Genomic DNA, 10,491 nt, shown 5'->3' on the forward strand with positions numbered 1-10,491 from the left:
AAGAAAATATTGGCTCTAGGACACCCACAGTAAGAGGGAGCCCAGACTGGGCAAGAAACAGAATCTCAGCCCAGACTGAACAGCACACATAATCAAGAGAAAGAGGACTCTATTTTCTTACCTTTTAACCCAGAGAAGGTAGGTTGTTACTGAAGCAAACAGCTCCAAATGAAATGAAGGGAAACCCCTGTTTCTTCCCCACTTCTTAGCCATGTTGTGTTTAGCAGAATCCTCTTAAATTCTCAGTACTTGGAGTGAGGGCAGCCCCAGCTGGTCCTTAGTCCACAGCCATGTACCAACCCATTACTCCTGTTTTCAGTGAAGACCTTTTACTTGCATAGAGTGTCAAAAAAGATTTACAGCCAGACTGCTTAGAAGTGCTTTTGGGGAGGTCTTGCAGCAGCAAAGCATGGATGTAGGAGTTAACCATGGCTTTATAACTGTCTAGCAGTAGCATTTTTTACTTGCTTCTGCAGGATCACTGTTGTCTCTATGTTCTCTAAAAAGCTCCTTCCTGGTCTTCACTGGTTGTGCATTATTTTTTGGTCTTGGAGTTTATGGTAGTTTCTTCCTAGTTTGTTAATTTTGCTGACTTATTATATGAGGCAAACTGACTGAATTCCTACTTTTGCACCTGAGGTAATATAATTGTCGGTATTTTCATATTTACCTGAGTCCCCAGATGTTTTGAATGCTGCTGAGATACTGAATCACAAGGAAACCTTGGGGCAAAACAAAATAAGGCAAAGGTCTGTAGGCTTTAAGCAGATTCATCTCCTCAACCGTATTATTTTTCCTGGAGTTTTTTTGAAACATCTTTTTACAGGAAAATCCCAATCTCCACTAATAGCTTTTCCACCAACTTCACATTCCTTCTATTAGTCTTTGATGACATTTAAAGTAATTTTCCTGTTTGTTTCAAACTTAAATATTGCTGGGATTTTTATATAAGCAGAAGTCTTCAAGGAATCTGATTTTATTTCTGTTTTACGGCAAAGTGTAGAAAGAGTTGGAATTATTCCTTGTAGTTAATACTGTATTCATTGATGAACATGTAGCAATGAATTCTGTTCAACCATGACCAGTATATATAATTTATTTTTGTATGTCTCTCCACAGTCTTTCCTATTTCAGCTTAAATAACTTCGTATCCCTCCACATTCCTATGAAATTTCTGTTCTTCCTGTGAAAAGCAAGATCTCAGTTTCCAAGTCCAGGATATAGCATTGTGTTTTCCTTAAAAAACTGTTATAGTGTATGTATGTTGCCATGGACATTTTTGGTTTTGAGAGTGGAAGTTTATGTACTTTAACTCTGATACCATAGGGCCGAGCAAGATATAAATATATAAGCAGCCAAATTGTCATCCCTCACTTCGGAATTCTCATGTCTAATCACTGAAACCCTCTTTCTGTATGAGCCTTATGGCAGACCCACTGTGGAGAAGGGAAAAGCCAGTCAGAGAGCACCTCAAATTCCCACTAATGGGAGTCAGGCTGTAGCAGAGAAGCTCCAGCTCACTGTCTGGTTGTCTTTGCCTATCTCTGACACAGATGCAGAGGACAGCAGAAGTGCTGTGAATAGAGAATTAACAGGTCTGCCTGGGAGTAGAAGCACAAGGAAAAGCAGCAGTGTCTGTGAGACCCAGGAGCTGATGGTTGTTAACCCCAAACGCCTCTCTCTGCAGCTTCTTAGGACACACAGATCATGAGGGAGAGTCCAATGAAGACTCTCAAAAGCAGGACAGCTCAGTCAGACTAATTAGTGTCCACTCCTAAAGGGTACCTAATGGATTTTCAAAACCTGCACGTGGTCACAAACATAAGAACAACTCAGAATAAGTGATGAAGACCCAATGATCAACAGTCTTTGTCACCAACACCGTGACAAAGAATCCTAGGCAGATTTTTTGGGCACAAGAACTTTGGTGGTTGTTACAATCTGGGTCTGGGATAGTGCTGAATGTAGCTGAGGGAAATCAGGTTTGAAGTTTGGGGTTTTTTTCAATTAAATCCCCTAGCCAATACACTTTACTACACTGGTTCTACAGTAATGCAGCCTTATTTCCTGTATGGAATTGATTGTCAGGCAGTGAATTCAGCAGTTTCCCTTCTGTTTCTCTCCTGTAGATGCCATGTGAAGGCTGCATGGAGAGGGACAATGCGAGCACTGGTGCAACCATGGAGTTCCTCCTGCTTGGCTTCTCTGAGCTGCTCCATCTGCGGGTCCTGCTCTTCCTTATCTTTCTCACTGTTCATTTGGTCACATTGGCAGGGAATATGATGATCTTCGTGGCGGTGGTGATGGAGCCCTCACGTCCCCCCATGCTTTTCTTCCTCTGCCAGCTCTCTGCCATCGAGCTCTGCTACACTTTAGTCATTGTCCCCAAGGCGCTGCTCGGCCTGGCAGCGGCGGGCGGCAGCCCCATCTCGGCGCTGGGCTGTGCCGCACAGATGCTCCTCTTCGTGGCCCTGGGGGGCACCGAGTGCTTCCTGCTGGCAGCCATGGCCTACGACCGCTACGTGGCCATCTGCCAGCCCCTGCGCTACGCGGCCGTGATGGGCGAGGGGCTGTGCCTGCGGCTGGCCCTCGCCTGCCCCCTGGCAGCCTTCGCCGCTGCCCTGGGCTTGACGGCGGCCGTGTTCCGCCTGCCCTTCTGCCAGTCCTGCTGCATCGACCACTTCTTCTGCGACGTGCCTGCCGTGCTGCGCCTGGCCTGCGCTCGGGCCTACGCCGCCGAGCTGCTCCTGCTGGCGGCCGGCGTGCTCCTGCTGCTGCTCCCCTTGCTCCTGATCCTGGCCTCGTACCTGTGCATTGCTGTGGCTTTGTTAGGCGTCACCTCCCCTGTGGGAAGGGGCAAGGCCTTTTCCACCTGCATTTCGCACCTGGCCATCACCTTACTGCACTACGGCTGTGCCACCTTCATCTACATTCGCCCTAAGTCCAGTTACTCACCCGCTCGGGACAAGGTGGTGTCTCTGGTCTACACCAACATTACTCCTTTAATGTATCCCCTCATTTACAGCCTGAGGAACAAGGAGATCAGAGGGATCCTCAGGAAAATGCTGAGGAGGAAGAAAATAGCTCAGGTGAACTGGGATACTATCGCAGTTGTGATGTGTGTGTGAGATAAATTTTAGTAGAACAAACACATCCTTGTTGGAAAACCGCCCCATAACCAGATCACCGTAGACTTCACAAAGGCAAATATCCAGACAGAATTCTATATGCATCACTACCTTTATGGGAAAAAGATATCTCTGCTCAAAAAAGAATCCCCAACATAACACTTGATCTAAAGGAAAACACTTGTGAGGATGAAGAGATTTGATCAATCACTGGTCTCGCTTCTCTGATCACATACGTATTCAGGCTTACTTTCATAGAAATCCCAGTACAATCAGAAGACCATCACAAAAATTTTTAAAGCTAATAAACCAATATTAAAGTATTGGTTTTGTTATTTTTATATCAAGATGACAGTAGAAATTGGGTAGTCAGTACAAATTTTAAACTGGTAAGTTTAAATCTGTAGAGGCTTAAAGGAAGGTTAGAAGAACAAAGTCCATGGCTAGAAAGTAGGGTAAATTAGCTGTGGTTTATCAAATTTGGTTTTCTCCAAATTTGGTAGAAGGCTGCACTCTGGCATCCCATGACAAATGGAAAGATTGTTAGTGCAAACTCATCTAACCTTGAATTATTCTACATATTGAAAGTTAAAATGCCAACTATCTAACAAGAGTATGACTTTGCTATCCCTGTTTTGCAGGAAGCAAAACTTATTTCCTTTTATAGGGAGATGCTTTAGGTTTGGATTGTTCCTATGGCAACACAAAGGCTAAGATACTTGTTTTATCATGTGACTTTTACCAGCAAAGACTGCATCATATAAATATGAATGCCTGGGGAGTGTTGAGATCTGTAATTTTAAAAGTAATAATACTGCTGCCACAGTATTGCCACAGCAATTTCTTCAGCAAAACCAGTGAGAGTTACAGCACAGGCTGGACTGCAGCAGACATAAGAGTCTGAAAGGTGCAAAGCAGTGCTATTTTATGAGTTTCCTATGTGTAGGAGGAATGGGGTGATTCAGACAAATTAGGGAAGATCAATTTTGGCTAGGAAATGGGGGGTAAAGAACCAACTCATTATTTTATTTAATACTTCCCTCCCCCATGTCTCTTTAAAGGCCATAGAGACCCCATGATTCAGAACCCACCTCTTACATAGAAGAGAGGTGAGAAAAAATTAAAATGTTTGCTTCTGTTCCTCTGTCTAATCCAAAGGAATTTCAACTGCCCTCAGCTCTCTGGGCAGATTGAGAGAGCAGACTGGTGTTTGCTTTCTCTGGGCTACAGTAATTAAAAATTATGGTAAGTGGATTTGACAAATGTAAGAAATTGGCACTGTAACTAAGGAAGTTAACTTGGAGCCTTCTGACAAAAGAGAAATGTGGAATTTAAAACTGACATTAAAAGCTGTCTTCAAGTTTAGAGTCTAGCCTGCCTAAAACATTAACACAGAATATTGGCTCTCAAGTCAATGAATACCTAATTACTCTGTGGGCAAACACTTAGCTGCATTATTTAAAATTATCAAAGTTGCAGTGAACATTTTAATCACCTGCCAGCTCTTCCAAAAGTGAGAAGGGGAGGGTCTCAATGAGAGAACACTATGTACTAATAGAGAAGTACTTCAGAATTACATTAGAGAAGTACTTTGAATCAAATTCTATTAAGTAACTGTAATGAGCACAGGAAAAATAGGAAGCATCAATTCTGAATCCTGTCAAGTCAAATCAAGCTTTGAAGTTAATCCTGCTGCAAGCAGTTGGCTGGACTTGAGATGGCCAGAGGTCCTTCTTGAGATTAGCAGGACTTTGCATCAGAGGTTTCTAACCTGCCTTCTAGGAGGTATTGATATGTCCTAATGCCTGGCAATAAAACTGACAGACAGAAGACACTGAGGCTTATAATACTGTCCAAAGCCTTGGTAGAGGCCCTCACATATTTCTGGCAGCTGTGGGCAAGTGCTAGCAGAGAGATAACTGTTACCTGCTGGGGGAAGATAGCAGGGCTGCTCCCTGAATTAGGAACCACTTCCTTGTGAACCACTGCAGAACAGAGGCACCTGGGCAGACCTTTCCTCACTCCAAGGATACAGATGATGCCTCTGGAAGGGATGATATGACCAAAGCAGCAGCCATGTTAGACTCCCAGTTCTTTCATTCTGAGATACTTGTGGCAAGTATAACAATAATAGAGGCTTTCTCTACCCAATGTTCATGAAGATGAACAGAGTGAGGAGATATCCCAGAGCACAAGACCATCCTCACCAGTATTCCCACATCCACTAGCCCAAGACTAGCCCCATCAGTATTCCCACACCCATTCACAGCACCCTTTCTCCCTACCTCATGCCAGCTGTGTTGAGCACTGTATAGACCTGTAGAGAGGACTCAAAGGTAAGAGTGGGAAGAGGGGTAGCTTATGAGGTAAGAGCTGCAGCAATGAATCAGAGATATCAGACCCACTTCCTTTCATAAAATGTTACCTTTTAATTGACTGGACCTGCCTGAGGTCCTTTCTCCACTCAACAAGTGGCTATTTCAGTCCTGTTGACTCAGAACGCTGTGTGCTGAGAGCTGGAGTGTGCTCAAGTGAAGTAAGGCAGCACCATCCCTGATGTAGGCACGAGCACAGAAGAATAATTTTAAAAAGGTCACTTCTAAGTTTCAGAACCTCGTAGGGAACAGCAGGATCCAGTCAGGCAGTGCAGATTTTGACAAATGCACATTCCACCTCCAACCAAAGATGGGTATGGAAAAGATCTTTCCATGGGTGTTGTAGTTTTTTGGGTTGGGTAGGGATTCAAGACTCCCCAGTGAATGAGTACAGCTGGGTATCTGCATTTCACAAATGGTCTTGTCCTTTCCTGGAAGAGGAATGCTTGCATTCCCAAATTTGCAGAGACCTGAGATCTGCCAAGCATAGATGTCATGAAATTTTCCAGTGAAACCAATTAGGACATCACTAAGAACCACTTCATGGTTTGCACAGCCATGAAAACAGAGTATTCACCCTTGCAATTAATTTCATAAAGGCGGCCCTGAGCAAACACTGTGTGAGAACAGAGATCTTATCAATGGTGGAGCACCAGAGCCCAGCCTATAAGAGTTCAACCTGTAAGATCACATCAGTGATCAGCTGTCCACGTTCTCAAAAATGAAGAGGATTTGGAGGATGATGGCCCAGACTTTGGGCAGCATTCAGGATACTCAAGGTCCAGCACCTTGAATGGTATATGCTACTGAAAGTTTCCTCCAGGTGGTTCCTTGAGAGCTGCTACCAGTACCAGTGATACTGTGAGGATACAAGTGAAACCTCCCTTTCAGTATAAAGATAAACCAGAGAAAAATGCTTTGGTGTTTGTTTGTTTTTGTTTGGTTTGTTTTTGTTTTTTTTGTTTTGTTTTGTTTTGAGAGTTTTTTGCACACTATTATGCTTTGCTGGCAATCCAGGTAAGACATTTCCTAAAAGTTATTCCTACAAATAATCAATCTCCTACAATAAATAAATGCACTTGCAATAAAAGAAAATCCTTATTTTCCTAGAAGTATAAATACAGAAAGTTTATTTAGGGGATTGGTTTCTGTTATGGTAAGGAGGGATTTGTTCCTATTATGAGTAAGGAAAGTTGAAAAATTGTCAAAAGTCGAGTTTTAAGAGCTAGGAAGAAATTTCAGTGTATTTATCTTCCCTTGACAAAGTCATGTTATCACATTCTGTCTGTTTTGGCTTATATGGAAAGTGAGTCCACCAGCCTTTCTTTCTTCACATTCCTTAAAAGCTTAGAAAACCTGCAAATAATCCTGTATTAACCCAAACAGATTTTTTTTATCCTTTGATCTGAAGCAGGAAGGTGAAATTAATGCAGCTATTTACAATAATGGAGTTGTAAAATGAAATGGATGTGGGCTTAGTAGTAAACCTAGAAAATAGATGTTAATATCATGAGGGTGAAAAGTTGTCAAATATTTTCTTTATTAAAAAAAGGCTTCTGTTTTTGATGTTTATTATGAATATGCCAAAGGAACAGTATTTAATGTTATTACTTTATTATTTACATATTTTACTATTATGAAGTCTAGAATGCTATAGGAGTTTCTCTTGCAGATATTTATAGATAGAAGATTGAGAAAAAGAAGAGAGATGAGTCCTTCCTGAAATTGTTTTTTACTTTTATAAGAAATTATGTATTCAGCATATAAAATCTGATAGGTTCCTATATGATACAAAACAAATATAGTCCACACCCCCGCAAACAAGCTAATGGGAAAGAAATATACTTAAATAATCTGCCATTTCTCCACATAATTAAACATTTCTACAAGCTTTTTATTTATCAACTTGGTTGTTGCTCAGGCCTTAAGTTTGCTTTAATGGATTGTTTCAGGAAGCAACCAGGAACATAGGACAAAAACTAATCAGGAGACCAAAGTGGAGCTGAAGAATGAGGTGAAGCTCCTGCCAGCTGGTTGGTTTCAGAATTAGTTTCACCTTGCCCTACGAGCACCTCCACATCAAAAAGCTGACTGAAGGTGTTATTAATAATTCCAGCATTGTATCCCTAACCTAAAGCTCTTGGCTCTAAAGATCCTATTGTGCTCAGTTGTCTTCCAAGCAAGTCCAGGAAAAAGTGAGAATGGGAAAGTCGATACCCACCCAAGTGTGTACCTTTAGCTTTACCTGCATAAGTGCAAGAATATGAGACAGTCTGGTTTTACAAATTGGTATGTAAAGATGTAAGACTGTCTGGTTCTACAAATTGGCATGTAAAGTTGAGGGAAGACCTGATGGCTCAGCAGCATATGGCCTCTAGCCTAGTCACTGCTGAAAATCAGGTCTCCTAAAATCCGTGTAGTGTTTCATTGTGGTTTTGCTGTTCAGTTGCTCTCAGCACTCATTTCAGTTTTCATGTTTTGATTTAATTAATGAGTTCAAGTTTCAAAAAATCAAGTGGGAGGCTGAACTGAGAATAGAGTTGGCAGTGATTTGGGACGATGTTAACACATTCAATGCCCTCTTTCCACCTGCAAGGTGTCTACTTCAAATACTTTCTCCTGATGTCCACCTTGAAACCTCTCAGGGAGAATGCTGCTTGCTAATGCAAGAGAATGCTGCACAGTGACCAGTGGAAACTACTTCATTTCTGCACTGGACAGCAGCTCTTCAACATTACGATCAAGCTACAACAGCAACAAATATTGGCAAGCTTCTTGTGTTTAGATTGTGGAGACATCTTTAATTTGTTAAGAAGAGGACCATAAAAATATCTTGAAAAAACAGGTTAGAAACATACAAAAAAGCTTTAAAATATCTGTTACAAACCCCCAGAAAACAAAAGATTGATAACTCACACATTTACCTGTAGGAGGAGAAAAAAAAAATTAAAATCACACTATCTAAGTGACTAGTCGTATGGCTTTTTTATTGTATTTTAGTAAAGCTTTTTCAGTGTCAGTGAGATATTTCCATGCTTGAACATAATTAATCCAAGAATGGAGAAAAATGGCTAGAAAATACGAACAAATTACAGAGAGGTATGTGTTTGCCATGTAGAGGTTACTATTGCTATGTTTTGAGCTTTGATTCAACTACTAAAAATATTATGATCTTTTCTATAATGTAGTGGAACACATCATCAGCATTTCTCTACTAGGAATAAGTCATCAGTCATTTCTCTACTAGAAATCAAATTTATCTGGGTCAGATTTTATGTTTATCACACATATGCTATTGTGTCAGTAATGCTCAAGGACAAATTGAATCCTCTCATGAAATCTTAATGCCACCGAGATGAATAAATATCTTTAAAGGTGCCCAAGAAGAGTGTGCTCTCAAAGAGAAGTGTTAAGTGTAGAACTGCACTTTTTGTATTTCTAAGTATATAATGTGCTGCAATAGTATAATAGAAAGTAACTAATTCTTGTGACCCAGATTTGTACCACTTAGGGAAGTTTTATGATTAGGAGAGTGAATCATATTCTGTTATGACTTGGTTTTCATTGGTTTCCTCTGGTCTATACAAAATGTCACACCGCAGCATAGACTGCTCTCCCCGGGACCTCTGGGACTCCACAGCCACTGGACCACGAGGGGGAGCAGAGCTGAGCTAACACGGCAAGAGAATTATCTCGGGTAATTCTGCGGAAAAGAAAGGTCCTCCCCCTCATTTGCAGGACGCTGTAATGATTTAACTCAGTCCTATTTTGCAAGGCAAATAAAAGCATGGCAGACCATGGCAGGTTAAGCTTATCCAGAGACAAAAGCCAGCAAGTCTGCAGTTCAGGCAGCAGTGCAAACACGCTTCCCTGCCTGATCTGGTGTCCAGCCAGGGCATCAGCAGGTAGAGAAACACCTATTAGTGTGTTGCTAATGATCAAGTAAGTGAAATTTTATTCAGGAATACTGGACTTCTTCTAGTCCATGTGCTGTATGACATCTCTGTCAGGTGGAAGACATATCTGGGAAGCTACCCTACTGTTTTGAGTGGAGCCCAAGTAAGGAGCTGTCTCCAGTCCTGGTGGAAGAAAATGTGATTGCTCATCTACCAATGAGGAACATAATGAGAAAAAGATTGATGTGGGGAGGGATGACTGGAGGTCTTTAGCCCAAATACCTGCTCACTGCAGGGTTAACACCAAAACTGTGTCAGGTTGCTCAGGGCTTTCGAGCTAAGCTTGTACATCTCCAAAGGTGTTTACCTTGCATATGTGGGGAAGAATAAGGGAGCGTCCCCTGCTTCTTCTGTGTATGAAAACTCAGATCTGTGCCTTGTCTCTATCAGCTTCATTCATTCCCTTGCCCTTGTTTTTCTTCTCAAGAGAGAAAGATAACCAGCTTGACTACTTGTGCAGTCAGGTCCTCAGGTTGCTAACATAGGGGTGGCTGCTTTGCGCAGCTTCAGAGGAGCTATTTGTGCTCCTTCATAGGAGTTTAAAATATCTGTTTAAAACAAAATCTGAGTTTCTGAATGAAAAATGTACATATACAAAACTAATTTAACAGCTTAAACCACTACATGGTAGGAGTCCATTTTCTGCAGAAAAACAGTCTGAAGTCAACTGTTTGAAATATTCTAAGATAATTTCTGGTGGAGTAGAGCCAGAAAACCTTCTAAGATAAACATAAAAACAGTAGAATATTTAACTGTGGTCATGCAGGTGAGAATAAGGGACAGAAAGCACAAACTTTCTACAGGGAATAAGACATTGAAACAGAACATATCTTAGGCTCTTCAGAAGTGTTATAGATTACTCCTAGAGTTGTAGAGATAGTGGATAAAAGGAGTGAATCAGAGACCACAGAACAAGAGCAAGTTCCTCCTTCAGACTGAAGTGGGTCTTGTTGCAAAATGGATTTGAGGCCCCTGGAAGACCTATACATCTATGTTACTATGATACCTTACTGAAAGCCAGTTCAGGATGCA

The 10,491-nt window shown here is 41.6% G+C and overlaps 1 protein-coding gene across 1 annotated transcript; it reads left to right on the top strand.

The window, feature by feature from the left end:
• LOC110480818 (olfactory receptor 10AC1-like) lies at positions 1-3,451 on the top strand. Its single transcript, XM_021549076.3, has 2 exons — positions 1-138; positions 2,130-3,451. Exon 2 carries the CDS (start codon positions 2,130-2,132, stop codon positions 3,126-3,128), a length of 999 nt encoding a protein of 332 aa, XP_021404751.1. The 5' UTR covers positions 1-138; the 3' UTR covers positions 3,129-3,451.
• The last annotated feature ends 7,040 nt before the right edge of the window (positions 3,452-10,491 follow it).

Source organism: Lonchura striata, chromosome 2 (assembly GCF_046129695.1).
Source record: "Lonchura striata isolate bLonStr1 chromosome 2, bLonStr1.mat, whole genome shotgun sequence".
In the NCBI taxonomy this organism is placed as follows: Eukaryota; Metazoa; Chordata; class Aves; order Passeriformes; family Estrildidae; genus Lonchura; species Lonchura striata.